General features: G+C 37.4%; 1 protein-coding gene across 1 annotated transcript in view; it reads right to left on the bottom strand.

Moving 5' to 3' along the window:
- HECW1 (HECT, C2 and WW domain containing E3 ubiquitin protein ligase 1) overlaps window positions 1-21,074 on the bottom strand; it is a 237,124-nt gene that overhangs the window by 57,961 nt on the left and 158,089 nt on the right. Inside the window, exons 14-15 of the mRNA XM_059932896.1 lie at window positions 8,758-8,892; window positions 343-448 (exon numbers count right to left, since the gene is read on the bottom strand). Of these exons, the coding sequence (XP_059788879.1) occupies window positions 343-448; window positions 8,758-8,892 (241 nt within the window). The remainder of the gene's footprint in view (window positions 1-342; window positions 449-8,757; window positions 8,893-21,074) is intronic.

Below are 21,074 nucleotides of genomic sequence, written 5' to 3'. Positions count from 1 at the left end.
CTAAATTAAAAAGTGCATCTAAAAGCAACAAAATCCGTCACCTCATTTAAACTATGCTCTCCTGGGACCCAGCTAACAAATCACTGAATGGAATAAACAAAGGGGGGGGGGGGGGAGAATGACGGTCTGGAAGAGAGGAGAGGGAAGAGAGGGAAGGGAAGAGAGAAGGACAAAGTGAGGAGGAAGGGAGAGGGAAAAGGGGCAAGCGGGGTATGGGAACAAAGGGTAGGGGAGTGGACTATACCATAAGAGAGGAAAAAGAAAACACAGAATCCCGAATATTAAAGGAGTCACGATAAGAAACACAAGGCTATCCAGGGGTTCACAAAGCGTGATACGTACCCAGTGGCAGTGACTCATGTTGATGTTGGCTTCGAATAGCAGCTACTAGGTTGTGTCCTGGCCTGGCCAGTAAAGAGGCTCCTCTGTTTCTAGAGACTTCTGAGGCCTAATTGCAAAATAAAATTGTTAGCGTTAGAAATCTCACCCATTTCAGATGATCTTTGGAAACTAATTTTTCAAAATGAGGGGTAAAAGGGCCCTGACATCACCTAAATTAAAGAAGCAATGAAGTTATAAACCTCAAAGTGATGGAAAATAAGCAAGTTTAAAAAAAATGACTCAGTAGAATGGTCATTAATACATTAATACACTGAATAGACTAAGAAATATTTCTCATCAGAAATACGTTAAAGAGATGTAAATAAATTCTACATGAATATTATCGGTAAGGTAGGTTTATGACCTTCATCTCTAAGAGGCAGCACTGAACTTCATAACCGAATGTGGAATGGGCTGGTTTTCTGAAATAGTGTTTATTACACTCAAATGGCATTTCTTTGTTTAGTGCCTATTCTTCCGTTCACTGTGCTGGCTACTCTTCACATAGTATCTCATATCCTCACAAAATTCAGCAAGATAAGCATTATTCACTCCTGTTTACAAATGGGGAATCTGAGGATCAGAGAAAATTAAGTCTTTCCCAAACTTTCAACTGTAAGAGATAGAACCAGGATACTTACTGATGACTGACTGCAAAGAATTTTTTTACTTCCCCATACTACTAGCCTGCATCCAATATCTTGGTTTGGGTTGGACATTTTGACATAACTTCATGGAATATGGAATTTGCTTAGCTTAAAACTGAAATTTGTGATGATTAACTTTAATTTAGCTTGATTTAAAATTTATATACATTCCCTAGGTGCTAGAGCATGACAATGAGTTTCTACCATGATTCCATATATATTTTGCTCCTTAAAGAACCCTTGCAGGGCAAGCTATTTAAACTAAGGCACCACACTGGAGATTTTCCACATTGGAGTACATTCACCAGATATATGGGGTTTGGTGTAGATTATGACTCATTCTATGATATTTGGCAAAGTAGCCAAAATAGGCTTTAAAGTATTTAAGAATTTTGAAGATGACATTGTAAGATACTCATAAAGGGCTCAAACATCCAGACAGAAAATGCAAAGAAAATTCTCCCTCTGAGACCAGAATTCACTCACACAGAATTCAGGAGAGGTGATGAGCTCCTATGCTCCAAACCCCAGAAAGGTCCAGGTCAGTCTCAAAGTAGTCACTTAGGACTAGGCCACATGTGATATTGCAGATGACAAAGGAGGGCAGATCACTTAGGGTTTCCCAATTACAGAAATGGTAATTGCTGGTTTTCCTTTAGGTCCTACTTTCACGTTTCACACAGACAAGAATAACATCCTTTGTATGAGATGTGCTGCCAGTTTGCTATCTGTATGTGGCAGTCTTTTGAACTGCTCTTCTGGAATTAGTAGGGATACAGATCCATCCTTTTCCTCTCCAGATCCTTCTCTTTGCCCATGGCTCACTTGAGGGACAAGGGAATAGATTTTGTGCCACTCTGGGTGACTTCTCACTTTGATGCCATTAGCACCCAGCTCTGTTCAGTGGGTGTAGCCAGCCACCGAGATTTAGATGCCAGTGCTTCTGTAACAGCACTTTCTGGTTATATGGTTATAATGCAAAGTGATGAAAGAAAGGTTTGCTCATGGCTTACATGCAATAGTGAGTCTCATATTTCTTTTTTCTCCATGAATTAATAAATACATAAAGGCTTTCCGGGACTGAAATATCTCTTTTCCTTCAAGGGAATTGTGTCAGTCCGCCTTAATGTGTGTTTAAAATATCTTTTGATGCTGTAAAGACAGGAATCTCAAAAACCACTCAGTTGCAGATTATCCAAGTGATGAATTACGGAGAGAAATTGGGGAAGCAGATAGATTTGAGAGTGGAACTCAAGAAGGTTTGGCTGTGCACTGAACCTGGGTGATGCCTGCAGTCACACCCCGAGCAAAAGTGGCTAATTGTCAGTAGTTGCCTGGAAATTAATAAGGCTTTGAAACAGGAAGAGGCTCACTTCTCTTCCTGGGGCGTCACAGGGAATTCAGGTGTTGCAGATATGCCTTAGGGAAAACTGGTGCCTACTTCTGAGGTCACCTACTTACTGGCAAAACTAAGCCAGATTGAAAGACTTCAGAAACAGAGGAAGGTCAGCTACTTTGAAGTCAGGTGACTGGCGGAGGGATATGCCACGAGTGAGATGGAGGAAACAACACAGGGTAGAGGTGGGGTTTGTGGGGTCCCCGAGCCATGGAAACATCGGCCAAGAATAGAGGAGGTGATTATAAAGTGGTACTGGATGGCTTACAGGCGAGAGAACCTGAGAATGGGAGGGCTGAGTAGAAACGGGCTTCTCCAACCAGGGGCCAGGAATTTACAGGGATGGAGACAATTCACGTAGGGCTAAAGAAGACTCTAATATTCTAAGATTGGGTAGAACTTGGTATGTACTAGGATCTTTGTGGCCCGGAAGTGGTACTAAATGCTCCATCTTGAGGGATGTCTGACATCAACTGACTGACTGATTTAGATCTCACTGCAAACATGATGCTAACATTTGCTCTCCAAACTACTGAAAATACTTAGAAGAATGGAGTTTCTATTTAAAACCAAGATGATATGACTCACTGAATTCCCTAGAATTTGACACTTTTTGTCTTACTGAGGTTTTCAGGCAGGGTTGTGTGTGTGTGGGTGAGAGGGTGAGAGAGAGACAGAGAGAAGAGAGCCCCATGTGACTACTTTTAAGATTTCTTTCCCTTTTGATGTTGAGATAGCTTTAATCATAATTGCAAATGTGCAAACTTCAAACATTTAGCTCTCCAGACAACACAAAATAGATATGCTCAGAAAATAGTTTTCAGTGACTGGTAAACAAGCTTCTCTTCTGTGTTGCAATTTGGAAATGTAAATTGGCCTTTTTTAAAAAATCTGTGATGGAAAATTGTAGGTTTTAGACTGAATTTGGGTTAATAATCAGCTAATGCTCTCTTGAAAACACTGGAGACCTGATAATAAAAAATAGCAAGTTCAGAGGAAAAGCCCAAGTGATGAATTTACATTCATCTCTAGATTCCTTTTGTACTCTAAAAATGGATCATTAACAAAGTTTGGAAAGAAAAGAGAGATCTATGTTTGAGTTTTTCAACATGTTTATAATAGTGAAAAGTGGGCGATAAACATAATGTCCAGAGAAAGGCTTGAGTTAAGTTATGGTAGATCCATCTGATAAAGTATAGCAGAATTTTAATGGCATAGAAACTATCTACAATGTACTATAATGGCAAAGGAAGATACAGAACCATAGACAGTATGATTCAATTTTTTACTTCTATGTTCACCAGGAATTGTCTCCAGATGGGGGACTGTACCTTCCTTTTAACTTCTTTTCCGTCTGTGCTTGTATTTTCTACACTTATTATACACCGTTTATAATTCAAAAGTGTATTTTCACAGGTGTCTGAATTTTACAAACTTCCAAACAAACCTGTAATCAAGTATAGGTTACATGGAATCAAGAGGAAAATTACCGATTTTAAAACACAGTGCAAAAGTTACCCTCCCCAAAGGCCAGCTTCCTGCATGATGGCCTCTGTCATCAGAGCTGATGCAATGACTTTCGTCATAAGAGCAGCTCACTGCAAAGAATGACTCACAGTGACTTCTGCTTTGAGAGTGAAAAGTCAATTTCTCTTTCCTGCCAGACTCCTGCCTTTTCCTTGAGGCAATTACTGTTAAGCATTTTTATATATACCCTCCCAGAAATTTTCTATCGCTAATGATTTTCTCACCTGACCAAGATAAGGTGGTGAAAGAAATTAACATTATGTGTTCTGTTATCCTTCCTTATTAATGTTAATTTATACTGCAAACTGCAGTATAAACAAGCCAAAATTTGACCTTCCGTGATTTCCTTACTGATAGAGAGATGGGATCCAATATTTATGGCCCTATGGGCTCCCTCCATTTACCTATGTCCAATTCCATTTGGACACTATGGAAGAAACCAAGCCTGTTTTGTTGGTACTTAAATATATTGCAGACAGATGTGCCACTGTATTAAAATGCATGTTAAAGTGTCAAATAATGATCTTTTTATGCATAAAATCGTATATTCCTGACAACTGCTTTCAGGAAATGGCCTGAACAATTTTCAGGTGAGGTTAAGACTAATTCAAAAGATGTTGAGCAGTGTCTCTATTAATAACCTATTGTTGGGGTTTTGAGGGGAATTTTTACCATTTAGGATCTTGAATATAGAAACTGATTTTTTTTTTGGCCTCGCCGCACGGCATGTCGGGGTCCTAGTTCCCCGACCAGGGGTCGAGCCCACGCCCCCTGCAGTGGAAGCGTGGAGTCCCAACCACTGGACCGCCAGGGAAGTCCCTAGACACTGATTTTAATTCCATCCTTAAATGCAATGGATAAAAAAGATCAACCCCTGGGCAACACTCAAAAAATGGCTCACAAAGGAGAACAGAAGAAAAATCTGGTTCCTAAAGCTGAGGTCTAAGAAACATCTATAGTGAATTCCCCATTGCCCATGAGAGGTGACACAGAAAAATCGCAGGTTATGGAAACAGTTCACTCATATTCCTGAGTCTCATATCTCCCCCTGCTTAGCTGTCATTTCTAATCGGCTCTCCTGCTGTTTCCATACTCATCATCAAATTACCTAAAGGCACACCTACCAGCCTCCCCACCTGGCTTTCCTGCTCATCTTACCTGTGAGCTCTTTTTGGGACTGGGAGTCAAGCCTCACAGACTCTAAGAACCCCAGAGCTGGAAGGGACTTTAGTGGCCATCCAGACCCCTTGTCTCCAAATGCAGATGGGGAAACTGAGGCCCCGGAAAGGGAAGGAAGGCGCAATGACACACAGCACCTCTGCGGAGAAGCCACAGCTGGGACTCCCATCTGCTAACCCAAGTCCCAGGTACCCCTCCTCCACACCCCTCGACTTCCCTGAGGTTTTGCTGTCTCTTCATCACCCCAACTTAGGGCCTCATCACCTTCTACCTGGTCTGTGGCAGTGGCCTCTCATGGCCTTTCTCTCTCAAATCTCTCTGTGCCACAATTCTGCCTCTTCTTGGCCGTCACTGTCTTCTTTAAAAATATGAGTTTACACCAGACTGGGAGTTGGGAAATCTGGACTGCGGTCCTGAACTCCCTGGGTGACTTGAGTTCTTGATATTTCAGTGTACTTGACTGTGAAATACGATTCTTAACTGGAGTGGAATTACCATCTAGGAGTGTTTGGAGATGCTCAGGGCTATTTTGTTTTGTTTTTGTTGTCATAGTAACTGGTGAGGCGGGGACACTCCTGAAATTTAATGGATGGGACCAGGAGAAAAGATCCTGCAATGGCAAGGGACGCTTCCACGCATCCGAGAACTGTCATCCCAAATTGCCAATAGTCTTCTCCTTTGGAGAAGCAATGGGTGAACTGATCTCTAAAAGCCCATTTTTACATATAAATCATCATATTATTCTTCTCAAATTCATTCAATGGACTCATAAAAAAAGGCCCAACTCTTCCATGTGGCATTCAAAGCTTTCCAAAATCCAAGACAAAAACCAAGTGGAAACTTACTATTCTGGTCACAGTGAACTATTTATTCCTTGTCTTTCTGCAGCCCTTTCTCAGTCCCACCTCGGCACTGAGGCTTGTGCTGTGCTCTCTGTGGGGCTGTCCTTCCTCTGCCTTTGTACTTAGCTAGGTTTTACCGATTTTTCTAGGTCTAGGTCAAGTACCTTCTTTTAAAAGATACCTTTCCTTGGCCTCTTTTGGACTTCTGTGGCATTTGTCCTAACAACTCTCTTGGCACTCAATCGTATTCTAATTTCTCCTGTTACTTAACTCTGTGTGTGTTTTTGGCCTGGCTTCAAAAATAGAATACAAATTTCTCCAGGACAGGGATCGTATCTCATGCATCTTTGCATTTCACAGTGCTCATAGCAGGCCATGAACTTAATCAATGTTTGTGGCAGAGCAAACACAATGAACATTTCTGCCACGCCCCTCTCTCTATTTTTATACCCAGGTCCTCCTGACACCTCAGTCCCTAGGCTGTGCGTTCTCACAGTAGGAGGAACCAGGTATTTGTTTTCACAGAGGCTGGGTCTCTTGTTTCCTCTGGTGCGCTGCCTCTGGGTCAGATATTCTCTGCCTCCCAGCTTCTCTCTTGGTTGCTCTTCTTGGTTTTCCCTTGGGTCAGTGAAAAGCTACCAGCAGAGAGAGGTTGGGCAGAGGGATGAGAGGGGTTTAAAAACCTGATGGACAGTCAGTTGGAGATCGAATGAATTAGGAAGCATCCAGACGGCTGATGCACACTGACACCCTTTTGTCGTTATGTGTTGGTCTTTCTTGGCTTGATGCAGACGGCACTTTGTCATTAATATTGATATTCAATGTGACTGTGTTTGGGCTAGTCAATCACATCAAATAAATGTTTTGGAACAGGTAATGCACGCGATGCTCACGATCTTAATCTTGTTCTTTCAACAGGAAGGCTCTAATATTTACATTTCCAGGTTAATTTTGTACATGTGTAACAGATCTATACGTTTAGGGTTTTCATTGAGGGATTGACTTTTTAAAAAAATTAACCGTGGTGAATCTGTCTGCAGTACTGAGCTTCTTTTATCTTATGCAGTTACTCTATGTTAACACTGAAATTACCTTAATAGTATTAAAGAGCTTGGACATTTTAAATACATTAAAATGGCATACTTCAAGTTGATGCAGAATTTTGAATTTATCCATTATCATATCAAGACAATACATCTCGAAATTTCTGAAGTGTTATAAAAGGGAGTGGGACTATACGTGTTGAGCTGAGAAGTGGAGGCCTGGCTTTCTGTAGCCTGTGAACATGTCTGCTGCTGAGTGCCTGGTATCTGAAGGGTCCTGAAACCCACAAAACCCTTGGGGAGGTATAATACTCCCTCTCTGCATGGTCACATACACATTTTACGTATATGCAGAAAGAGTTAACATGCTTTCAGTAGCATCCTAAAACAATGATATTTAAGATGACTCCATGAAAGAAAAATTCAATTTATCACACTGGCCTTAAACCATGAGTACCCTTGGTTGGAAACAGTTACGTTTCTCAGTGTATACAGATGAGTCCCCCGAAAAACCAGTAAAGATTTCCTTTTTGTACACTAAGCTTTCATTAAAACAACAAGCTCTTCCCTTGAGACTCATGTTTGTTCTCTGGAGGCTGTCAGGCAGATGGTTATTTTCTGTTTCTCCAGAGACGTCCACTGTGGCTCTCCCTGGAATGACTCTCTGTGGGACCGTATAGATATATTTCTTTGCTTCCTATACCACTTTCTTCATTTTTTAACCTCATGGTAATCTAACTCTACAAGCTGCTTCATGGGAAATGGTTTTCAGAGCCCACATCTCCTGAGATCCTGGTGGTTTGTATGAAAAGAAGGTGTAGCTACTCGGGAAATGTCAGTGAGGACATAAAGGGATTTGCTCATATTAATATCAGGAGCTGATTAGCAATAGAAGAGAGCTATGTTTTGAGTTTTGGTTTGAGAAAGGAGAACAGGAAAGGGTATGGGATATAGAAACAGGAATTCAGGAAGGCAAGGAACCTGATATTTAAGAAAGGGGGCAGCCTTTTAGGTTGTTACATAATATTGAGCAGCGTTCCCTGTGCTACAGGAAAAGAATTTGAAAAAAGAATAGATACATGTATATGTGTAACTGAATCACTTTGCTATACACCTGAAACTAACACAACATTGTTAATCAACTATACTCCATATAAAATAAAAAGTTAAAAAAAAGAAAAAGAAAGAAAGGGGGCAGCCTTTCATGGCCCAGCAGAAGGTAATCATGTCAAGTGAAAGAAAATATAAATCAGGGAAGAGCAGATGATAGGGTGGGAACAGAGTATTCATGTGGCCCTGTTGACTCCCCCAGTTTTCAGTCCACGAATGCATTACTAAAGTCTTTTCCAGGATCCAGGGAGAGGTAGAAGTTTAAAAGCAGTCATATGCTGCCTAGCACTTCCACGGTCTTTTAAGAATTTACATGTGACCAGTGGGCCTGAGGAAGCACCTCTCCAGTCATAAGTGTAGGGATGTCTTGACACTGCATTTTCAGTCTCCTTTAAACTAGATCGATTTTTCAGCAGTGTGATTGTGTGGGAAAAAAGGGAAGGCAGAAGGAAGGCAATCTGAAGATGGGTCTAGGGCACAAAGTGGGTGCCCCGAGTCATCATCCACTCTTCTAAAGAGCATACGGATATGGCTCAGCTCCTGGAGGAACAGACAACCCTAGATCCTGGCTCCACCAGGAGAGGCAGAGCTTATGGTCCTGTGAACGGTGGGGCAGGGGGAGAGGGGGTTACCTCTCCAGCGCTGTAACTTCGGAGTCTCTGGAGGTGCTGTCGATGTGTCAGATGGTTGGGAAGACGACCGTTCTGAAGAGGGATTCGGGGGTCAATGAAAGTGGTAGCTCGACTGTTGTGGTCCACGAAGAAAGACTATGGACAGACCAGGAAAGAGCACACGCGTGAGAACCAGCCAAATGAAGCCAGTGACACCTGGGAGCACTCCAGGGCTCAGTCATCATGTTTACGTGTGTCCCTCCTTTTCATCTACTCAAAACTAGATGAAAGATGCCTCTGCTTCTGCTTGCTCAGCAGTTCAAAGAAGCAACGCCAGTCGCTGATAATCACTTTACATGGTGGAGTCACCGAACAGTGAGCATAACACCTTACTTATCATGGAAAATAAGAGAAATAGAGCCTTTCATGGATAAAAATCATTCTAGTAATTAATCATTTGTAGAGCATTTTGTTTATTTATTTTGTAAATAAATGCTCTTTTTTTTTGATTATAGGATTAGCATAGTCTCACGGAGAAAAAAACTTGAAAAGGATAAAAACGTGGGAAGAAGGTAACTAAAACCATCCCAAATATTACAATCTAAAGGTAATCACCGAAATATTTTGGTGAATGTTTTCCATTTTTTTTCTCTTCCTATGCAAATATACAAATATATACATACCTTCCCACATCAGCACCTACAATTTTGTTGTAAGATATTTTCACCTATTATTTTATGAGCATTTTCCTATGTTATTAAGTATTCTTTTAACACAGAATTTTATTGATTATATGGTGTTCAGTTTGATGAATGCATAATTAATTTCAGTACCATCTATCATTGGACACTTGACTTTTTACTGTTTTATAATAATGCTTCAATAAACACTCTTGTGTATAAATCTTTGTGGCATGTCTGATTAGTGTGTAAGTTCCAATGTATGACAAAAGTCATTCTTTAAAACTAAAATTAGTTACTTTTCACAAAAGAGAAAATTAATACTTTTTTTTTTCTTTTACAAAACCTTCTGTACTAGAAAATAATCTTTCAAATACTCTCTTCTGAACAAAGTGTAATATTTGGTAACGATATCTTTGCCTTAAATGACCTCAACCACTGCTTGTTTTAGACATGTTCAGGTGTCACCTACAGAACTAGGCCAAGAAATATTATACAGATTTAGAAATTATTCTTGGGGAATATAAGCTTATGATTTAAAGTATTGTAAACAAGACTCATTGTAAACGAGTCTTTTAAAAAGCTCTATAAAATGTCATACAGGAAGTGGGTTTCATTAGGGAGATCAAAAATACTCACAGATACTAATCATGTGAATTAGTATCTATGCCTGGTAATAAAATTTCCCAGAACAGCTTCCCACATAGAGCCAAAAAAGAGCTGTATGTCCAACAACGTAACGTAGAGGGGACTGAAATGATGTCCCCTGAAACACTGTGTTAGATGCTCAAAAAATGATGTCAGTGATATAAAAAAATACAAGAATCTGAATAAGAATGAAATGTGAATGGGAAAAAACCCAACATTTATCAACATGTTTACATGAGATTTTAAACACGCAAGTATAAGCTAAATTAATGTATAGTAAAAGGAGACATTATTCAACTATATGTCAAAGTTTATAAATTAAAGTTAATTATATATATATATGTATATGTGGTAATTTTTTAGTATAAAAATTTTAGTATAAATTTAGTAGAATTTAGTATAAATTCCTAAAAGTTGAGTTAATTACTGGGTTAAAAGTTAGGATAACATTTATGTTTATTGATCCATATTAACAAACTACCTTCACAAGAGCTGTACAGATTTGTCATCTTACCAAAAGTCCATGAACCCTTTTCATGGACTTTGCCAGTGCTGAGTATTGGAAAGAACTCTTAGAAATGTTGAATGGTAAATAATGATGAATTATAAGGGAAGCCAAACATTTTCTCCTAAGTTTATTGGTCAATTTCTTCATTGGAGTGTTGTCTACTTTGCCTATTCCCTTTTATGTTGTTGGGATGTTAAGGTTTTCTTTAATTTAAACGTGCTTACTCATGTGCCTTCAAACTGCTTTTGATTTTCATTGGCTTTGTTTTCTAATACACAGAATTTTTTAGGTTCCTATGTACACAAATCTCTCAATTTTCTCTCCAGCTAGAGGTCATTTAAATGCTTAATTATATTTTTCTAGCTTTATTTTTGGTGGATTAATTGTTTCTGGAAACTTATTTTGGTATGATGTGAAGTTGTAATTGGATTTCTTTCTCCAAGGGCTTATTTTTCTAAATCACCCACTCCCTATTGTTTCATTAAATATAAATTCTTATAAATACCATGGTGTGTTTCAGGAATATTTCATCTGTTCCAATGGTCTGTGGGAGTTTCACTGTTCCAATTATTAATGTCTGTAGGGCAAGTTTCCTCTCATTTATCTTTTCCAAAATTTTCTTAGGTATTCTTGCCTGTTTATTTCACTTTTCCAGATGAACTGATATTAATTTTATTAATTTCCAAAATAGTTTTAACTGGCAAATAATGATAATTTTGTCTCCTTTTTTTACAAGGGCTCTTTTATCTTTTACCTCCTTTTTTTGTAATACATGCGAGAACTTCCAAAACAATGTTAAATAAGATACGGCTGCTGCAATCTTCTTGTTCTTTATTTTGATAGGAAAACTTACTAGGGTCCAATTGACTAGGGTCCAATTGTAAAACAGGACGTGGTTCATTATGTTAAGGGAGCCTTTATTTTGTCATGAAAACACATTTACTTTCCTACTTTCCTAAGACTATGTTTTATTTTTAAAACATAAATGTGTATTTCATTTTTATCAAGTACTTTTCTAGTATTTCTTAAAATGATCAACTGAAATTCCTCCTATAAACTATTGGTTAAAATACTAGAGATAATAGATTTACTAGTAGTAAATGACCCTTATATCTTTGGGAGAAAACCTATTTAATTGTGGTGGGTCATTCTTTTAATATACTGTCAAATTCAACTTCAGTTTAATTTTTTTACTTTGTTTTTAATTTTTGTTTCAAAAGCATTTATTTATTTTTATTTTTTGTTATGCTAATTATATTCTTCACCAAATAGAGTATAAACTTCTATCTGCTAGGACAGTGTTTTACTTATCTCTAAACCGCTCATGCTGTAGCACTGTATTATGTATAATACATAACTCAACAATTTGTGAGCACAATTCATGAATGCATGACATGAGAACTTTGATTTCAACAACTTCATTTTTAAATATGAGCTTTTTGGAACTCAAGTGAATTTTGTGTATAGTTTTTTAAAAAATTCAGATTTCCCTAGTTTTACTTGTACTCATCTGTGTACGTTTAGTTTTATACAATTTAATCATGTTCATGTATCCACCACCACAGTCAAGATACTGAACAGTTCAATCACCATAAGGGCCCTTCATGGGGCCCTTTCCAATTACACTTACCTCCCTTCCTTATTCCTCTACCCCATTCCATCCTTGACCCCTAGCCAATAACTGTTCTCCATTCTGTATTTTTGTCACCTCAAGAATGCTATAAAAATGGAATCATACAGTATGTAACCTTTTGAGATTGACTTTTTTCACTCAATATAATTTCTGTGAGATTCATCCAACTTGTTACATGTATCAGCAGTTCATTCTTTTTTTTTTATTGCTGATTACTTTTCTATGGTATGGATGTACTAAATTGGTGGCAACACTTTTTGCTTTCCGCCTAGTTTCATAAGCAAAGTTATAATGGCTTCATAAAATAAACTATGCAGTTTCCATTTTTTCCCATGTTCTGGAGTAGAGCATGAAGATATCTGGAAGTGGGAAATGCATTCACTGATACATTTTCCAAATTATTCTATAAGTCTATTCAATTTTTTATATTTACCAAGTTAAATGTACATGTATATATATAATACGTAAATTATTCATTTCTAGATTTTCTGTGATATCAAACATTTATTTAACTATTTGTTAAATAAAGAAAGAAATGTATTTTTTTTCTTTTTAAAAATTTCCCTGCACCTGCTACATCTCATTTTGTTGATTTTATTTACTATTTATTTCTCTTCTACAACAACTCTTACATTTATTTCTTACATTGTTTTCTAATTCATACACTTCTGCCTTTTTTTTTTTTCCAAATAAACATTAAATTACATTTCTGCTTTAATTACTGTTGCTTTTTTATCTTCTCTAAATCATTGATTTGGAAGCTTATATTTTATATTTATTTTTCTTCTTTGATAATAAAAACCAGTGCTGCTAGTCCTTTGAGTACAAGCTTTCTTATCTCATGCTTTATTAATGACTACTCTCTTGCATTTTCAATAATTTCTTAAAGATTTCTAAGTCTTAATTTTATTTAAATCCCAATAGTCACATAGAATATTGTTTTGAATTTCCAGCTGGCCCAGTTTTTGTTTCTGATGGTTGTTTTTTTTTTTTTTTTTTTTACTTTTTTAAATTTTTAAAATTTTTATTTTTTTAAAAATTTATTTATTTATTTATTTATGGCGTGTTGGGTCTTCGTTTCTGTGCTAAGGCTTTCTCTAGTTGTGGCGAGCAGGGGCCACTCCTCATCGTGGTGCGCGGGCTTCTCACTATCGCGGCCTCTCTTGTTGTGGAGCACAGGCTCCAGATGCGCAGGCTCAGTAATTGTGGCTCATGGGCCCAGTTGATCCGCGGCATGTGGGATCTTCCCAGACCAGGGCTCGAACCCGTGTCCCCTGCATTGGCAGGCAGACTCTCAACCACTGTGCCACCAGGGAAGCCCCTGATGGTTGTTTTTAAATTTGTTATTTAAAATTTGGCTTTATTGCTTGTGGCCATGGAATGCAACTTGAGTATTTTTTGCTTTTTTGTTTTCTTTGTGTTATAGAATGTTATCACTTAGAAAAATGGTCCATAGGATCTTGAAAAGATGTTGTAAGCTCTGTTTTTTTTTTAATTGTATTTCTTCCTTGGTATTTTATTCTTTTTGGTATGATTTTAAATGGGATTATTTTCTTCTTTCTCTTTCTGATAGTTCAGTATTAGTGTATAGAAAAGCAACATACTTCTATATATTAATCTTCTATTCTGCAAATTTACTGAACTCATTTATTAGTTCTAATAGTTTTTTGGTAGACTTTAGGGTTTTCTACATATACTATTATGCCATCTGTAAACAGTGACTGTTTTACTTTTTTTCCTTCCAATTTTTGATATTTTTTATTTCTTTTTCTTGTCTAATTGCTGTGGCTAGAACTTACAACACTATGTTAAATACAGGTGGCAAGAGTGGGCATCCTTGTGTTGTTCCTGGTTTTAGAGGAAAAGCTTTCAGCTTTTTACCATTGAGTATGATGTTGGCTGCGGGTGACAGTATGATGTGGATGTTTGTCATAAATGGCCTTTATTATGTCAGGATATGTTCCCTCTATACCAACTTTGTTGAGAGTTTTTTATCATAAATGGATGCTGAATTTTGTCAAATGCATTTTCTGCATCTATTGAGATGATCGTGTGATTTTTATCCTTCCTTTTGTTAATGTAGTGTATCCCATTGATTTGTGGATGTTCAACCATCCTTGCTTTCCTGGAATAAATCCCACTTGATCATGGTATATGATTCTTTTAAGGTATTATTGAATTTGATTTGTTAGTATTTTGTTGAGCATTTTTAATCTATATTCATCAGAGATATTGGCCTGTAATTTTCTTTTTTCCTAGTGTCTTTGTCTGGTTTTGGTATCAGGGTAACGGTGGCCTCCGAGAATGATTTTGTGAGTGTTCCTGCCTCTTCAATTTTTTGGAATAAAATACCTAGGAATAAACTTAACCAAGGAAGTGAAAGACCTATACTCTGAAAACTATAAAACACTGATGAAGGAAACTGCAGATGATACAAAGCAATGGAAAGATATCCCGTATTCATAGATTGGAAGAATTGTTAAAATTTCCATACTACTCAAAGCAATCTACAGATTTAATGCAACCTCTTTCAAAATACCTATGACATTTTCCACAGAACTAGAATAAATAATCCTAAAATTTATATGGAACCACAAAAGACCCAAAATTGCAAAAGCAATCTTGAGGAAAAAAGAACAAAGTTTTCATGCTCCCTGACTTCAGACAATACTACAAAGCTACAGTAATCAAAACAGCATGGTACTGGCATGAAAACAGACACATAGATCAATGGAACAGAATAGAGAGTGCAGAAATAAGCCCATGCACTTATGGTCAATTCATCTATGACAAAGGAGGCAAGAATATACAATGGAGGAAAAACAGTCTCTTCAATAAGAGGTGCTGGGAAAACTGGACAACTACATGTAAAAAAATGAAATTAGAACATTCACTAACACCATATACAGAAATCAACTCAAAATGGATTAAAGACCTAAATGTAAGACCTAAAACCAAAAAACTCCTAGAAGAGAACATAGGCAGAACACTCTTTGACATAAATTGGAGAAATAATTTTTGGGGTCTGTCTCCCAAGGCAAAAGAAAGAAAAGCAAAAACAAACAAATGGGACCTAATTAAACTTAAAAGCTTTTGCACAGCAAAGGGAACCATTGACAAAAAGCCAACCTACTGAATGGGAGAGAATATATGCAAATGATATGACTGATAAAGGTTAATATCCAAAATATATAAACAATTAATACAACTCAATATTAAAAAACAAAGAACCTGATTAAAAAAATGGGCAGAAGACCTGAGTAGACATTTTTCCAAAGAAGATATACAGTTGGTCAACAGGCACATGAAAAGATGCTCAACATTGCTAATCACCAGAAAAATGCAAATCAAAACCACAATGAGATATGTCACCTCCCCCTGTCAGAAGGGCTATTTTCAAAAAGTCTACAAACAACAAATGATGGTGAGGATGTGGAGAAAAGAAAACCCTAGTACATTCTTGATGGGAATATAAATTGGTGCAGCCACTGTGAAAACAAAATGGAGGTTCCTCAAACAATTAAAAATAGAACTATCGTATGAGCCACCAATTCCACTCCTGGCTATATATCTAAAGAAAATGAAAACATTGATTCAAAAGATACATGCACCCCAGTGTTCACAGAAGCATTATTTACAGTAGCCAAGATATGGAAGCAATCTAAGTGTCCATCAACAGATGAATGGATAAAGTCAATGAGGTGTATGTATGTATGTGTGTGTGTGTGTATACATATATACACACACACACACACACACACACACACACAATGAAATACTAATCAGCCATAAAAAAGAATGAAATTCTGACATTTGCAACAACATGGATGGACATATAGTGTATTATGCTTAGTGAAGTAAGTCAGACGGAGAAAGACAAATACTGTATGTTATCACTTATATGTGAAATCTAAAAAATAAAACTAATTAATGAATATAACAAAGTAGAAATAGACTCTCAGATACAGAAAACGAACTAGTGGTTACCAGTGGGGAGAAGGAAGGGGGGGAGGGGCAAGATAGGGTAGGGAATTAAGAGATACAATCTACTATGTATAAAATGACTAATCAACAAGGATATATTATACAACACAGGGAAATATAGCCATTATTTTGTAATAACTGTAGATGGAGTACAAGCTATAAAAATATTGAATCACTATGTTGTACAACTGAAACTAATATTATATTGCAAGTCAATTATACTTCAATTAAAAAAGTAAAAGATTATTATTAAAAATTGTGGTAAAACATAAAATTTGTCATTTTAATTATTTTTAAGTGTGCAATTTAGTGGCATTAAGTACATTCTCTTTGTTTTGCAGCCATCACCACTATTCATCTTCTAAATTTTTTCACTTTTCAAAACTGAAACTATGGCCCCATTAAAAAATAACTCCTCATTCCCTCCTCCCCTCACTTCCTGGTAACCTCTATTCTACTTTCTGTTTCTACGAATACTATTTTAGATATCTCATATGGGATATAATATTTGTCCTTTTGTGTCTGACTTATTTAACTTAGCATAATGTTTTCGAGGTTAATTCATGTTGTAGCATGTCAGATTTTCATTCCTTTTTAAAGATGAAAAGTGTTCCATTGTATGCATATAACACATTTTGTTTATCCATTTATGTAAGCTCTATTTTTCCACCTTTATTGAGATACACTTGACAGATAAAAATTTTATGTAATTAAGGTCATAGGTTTTTGAAAGAGATTGCACTAAATTTAAATAAAAGAATAGAAAAATTAATTTTTCTTTATATAATATGTATGTTGTTCTTTGGTTCACAAGGTGTATATGATTATTGTATCTTTATTTTAATTGCACCATTGATTAATATAAAATTTTTCTCTGACTCCATTTTAATGATTTGAATTTCAACTCTCCTTTGTATGATATTAATACACCATCACTGATTTTTCTGTTATTGTTTTCACACTATATTAAATATTTATTCTTTTACTATTAAACTTTCTGAATCATTTCTTAGGTATGTTTCTTTTTAAGCTGGGTTTGTTTGCTATCAAATCTGATAGTATCTCCTTTTGGTAAGGAGATACTATTTCTTACTATGAATACTAAGTTCATCCTATTTCCACCTGCTGCCACGACTGTTATGCCTGGCTTTACTGTTGTTATTTTATTTTATTAATTTAATTTTCTTTCCTTCCGTATGGATTTTTTTGTGTGTTTTGTTACATCAACTGTATTTTGTTTGATTTTATCTTTTGTAGGAATTCAAAAGAGAAAACTCTTGCTTTAAATGGTACAATGGTTGCCTTTTAAGTTTGTCAGATAACTATATTTAGCCGTTGTTTTTCAAATTATCCGCTTTGACCCCCCTTACACCCAACTAGGAACTTAGCACAACTTTCCTTGCCCTGTTCACCAACCCACTTCCTGTTTCCTTATCTTTTTAATTCTGGTCTGTGGATATTGGTCCAGATTGTTCTTATACACGTATTCCATTTTTATTATACATATTTTCCCATATTTTATTGAGCCTTTTCCAATATATTTTAAAGCATTAAAATCTTAAAGCAATTATTTACACTTATATTTGTGGATTTGATTGATTTTAAATACCCACCACCATAGTTTTTAATGCTATGATTTTCCCATTATTGATTTCCTCTGTTTTATTTGTGAGTCATCTGGAGAATGGTTTTTGGTGTTTTCTTAGGGCAGGCAAAAGAGTAGGGTGAGCTCTGAAATCTTGTACATGAGGTTTTTTTCCCTACTGTCTTCACACTTCAATGATAACAATTTTTCTGGAAATAGGATTATTGGGCTACTACCTTTCTCATCAATAAGCTGTAGTCATTGCTCTCTGCGTTTCTATAGTTTAGTTTTATGGATGGGAAATTTGAAGCTTGTCTTATTTTAATTCTTTTGTAAATAACTTTCACATTATCATGGCTGTATATTGATAAGATTTTTAAAAGCTCTAAAGACATTCCAGAGTATGTGTAGATATAGCATTTATTTTAATTAATTTTACTGTAACTCAGTGAGTCCAATTAATCTGCCCACCTGAACAGTTTGTTGTAGATCAAAGTTGTATTTTCAATATTTAACAATTTAATATATTTAATATTTACTTATTGCTACTGTATTCTGATTTCTTCTTGAAGAACATCTATAAGTCATTCATCCAACAGAGATTTATTGAGGGCCAACTATGCACCAGGCACTATTCTAGGCCCTTAGAGGTTTCATCAGTGAGTAACACAAAGATCCCTGCTCTCAAGGAGCTTAAAATTCTGCCAGGAGAAACAGACAAAACAGTAAATCAAGTAAATATGTAACTTATATAGCAGAGCACATGGGTAAGGGATCTTGAGGGAGCTTGTAATATTAAATTGGTCAATATTAAACTGGTTCTCGCTGAGAAGATGAGATATATATTTTTTCTTTTTTTTGGTTTTTACTTTTTTTTTTCACTTTATGCTTCACTGTTTGCAATCTGGTGCCTTCCCTGTGCTTTGGGGGCTGTTTCCATGTTCATATTCTATATTAATGATTTGATTTTACATAGTGTCAGTTCTGCTCTGTTTTATCCCTATGCTATTACATTTTGTTGTTCCTTGCAATCTTAAAACATTTATTTAGCCCACATCCTTTTCTTTTCTTGTTTTTAATTGTAGTAAGAACACCTAACATGAGTTTTAGTTTCTTACAAAATTTTTTTAAAAATTTACTTATTTATTTATTTTTGGCTGCATTGGGTCTTCACTGCTGCACGCGAGCTTTCTTTAGTTGTGGCGAGTGGGGGCTACTCTTCGTTGCGGTGCACAGGCTCTAGGTGTGTGGGCTTCAGTAGTTGTGGCACGCAGGCCCAGAAGTTGTGGCTCATAGGGTCTAGAGCTCAGGCTCAGTAGTTGTGGCGCACAGGCTTAGTTGCTCCGTGGCATGTGGGATCTTCCCGGACCAGGGCTCGAACCCATGTCCCCTGCGTTGGCAGGTGGATTCTTAACCACTGCGCCACTAGGGAAGTCCCTGTAACAAATTTTAAAGTGTATAGTACAGTACTGTTAATTATAGGTACCATATTGTATAGCTGATCTCTAGAACTTATTCATGTTGTGTAACAAAAACTCTCTACCCACTGAACAGAAACTCCCCACTTCCTCCTGCTCCCATCCCTTGGCAACCACCATTCTACTCTGTTTCTATGAGCTTGAGCAGATCTCTCATATAAATGGAATAGTGCAGTCTTTGTCCTCCTGTGACTACCTAATTTCATTTAACATAATGTCTTCCATGTTCATCCATGTAGGAACATGTGTCAGAATCCCCTTCTTTTTTTAAGGCTAAATAATACTCCATTGTATGTATACACCACATTTTCTTTATCCATTCATCCATCAACAGACATTTAGGTTGTTTCCATATCTTGGCTATTTGATTAATGCTGCAAAGAACATAGAAGTACACATATCTCTCTGAGATTTTGATTTCAGTTCTTTTGGATCAATACCCAGAGTGGGATTGCTAGATCCCATGCTGGTTCTGTTTTCTTATGTCTGCTTCCTCTCGGATTGTTTTCTGTGTGTGGCTTCTTTTTGCTCAACAGAAGTCATACGGTCTTGTGCCATTCTGTGTATGATAAGCAGATTATCTTTAAAATATTCATTTCTATTTTCTGAAGAAAATCATATGCTTTTTCTCAAGATAAAGATTCTGTTTCCTTCATGTAGTAGTAGGTCTTCAGAGGTCCCTTCTTATTTTGTTGTTATGCGTTCAGTCCTTAGCGGAGGCCGCCTCCATCTCATGCTTGCCACAGACGGGGTCTCATCTGTCTCACCACCCGAAGCCCCACCACCTCTTGGATGACAATCATCCTCCTCGGCTCAGCCCTGGAGCCAACTTGAGGCTCACATGCCATCTCCACCGATGTTGGGCAGAGGCTGTGTCCACCTTCCTCAGATTTCCAAGACAACAGATGAGTCAGATGCCATTCTGTCCTCCTTGTGGGGATGACAGTGCATTCAAAGACACCAAACAGCTCGGCCCCAGCCCTCCTCTTCCTACACAGTACACCCTAAAAGTGAAGGCTGTCGACTCTGAATGTGTCAATAAAGAAAGAAGCAGACTGGCCGAGCGAGGAACGAGAAGATAGTCTAGTGTTCTGGAACCTGCTCTGTTTCTTTTGCATAGAAAGCTATCACCACACCATGAAAATGACCATGTGTCACTGTCATTCTCCCAGTGGAGGCAACATCCAGTAAACAAGAAAGTCCTGGGGAACGAAATCTGGCTGTGGTGGCTTTCTGCATACACGAGGCACCCCTCGCCCAGTTCGTACCCGACTACAGAGCTGGTCATAGAGGGTCATTGTACTGACGGACTTGCATTAATTAGTGGACACAATCTTTCCCCCCATACTCCAGAGAGCCCAGGTTCTTAGGCACGATAAAAGGTTTGTGGGGGGATTTCTGGCTCCCGGGGCACGGTGATGTCCCATCAGCCCACTTTGGGGAACCATGGCTTTGCATGTTCACCATCACAGAGGAAAGGAGCTGCGTAATGCAGTTTCCCACTGAGACATGTGTCTGCTGGCAACACTTCTGATTCCTTTGCCACTAAAAGAGGGAGGGATTCTCTCTACCAAAGTTTGTAAAAGATTACATAGGGACAATTCCTTGGTAAGCCGTTTGGCCTTGTCTTATAAGTACACTGAGATGACTGATGGTGATTAAGGAAAAGCATCCTCGCTTTAGCAGACTCAGCTAGGCTTCTAGAGCATCCCTGGGAAAGCCCAGTTTTGGTTAAGGTCACACGAAAGCAAAATGCAAGCCAGTAACATTGCACGGGCCCAATTCACCCGGTCCCTGTTTGCCAGGCTGTTTTAATAACTGA

Source organism: Balaenoptera ricei, chromosome 9, assembly GCF_028023285.1.
Source record: "Balaenoptera ricei isolate mBalRic1 chromosome 9, mBalRic1.hap2, whole genome shotgun sequence".
NCBI lineage: Eukaryota > Metazoa > Chordata > Mammalia > Artiodactyla > Balaenopteridae > Balaenoptera > Balaenoptera ricei.
The sequence above is the reverse complement of the archived record's forward strand: the minus strand, read 5'-3'. Positions and strand labels throughout refer to the sequence as shown.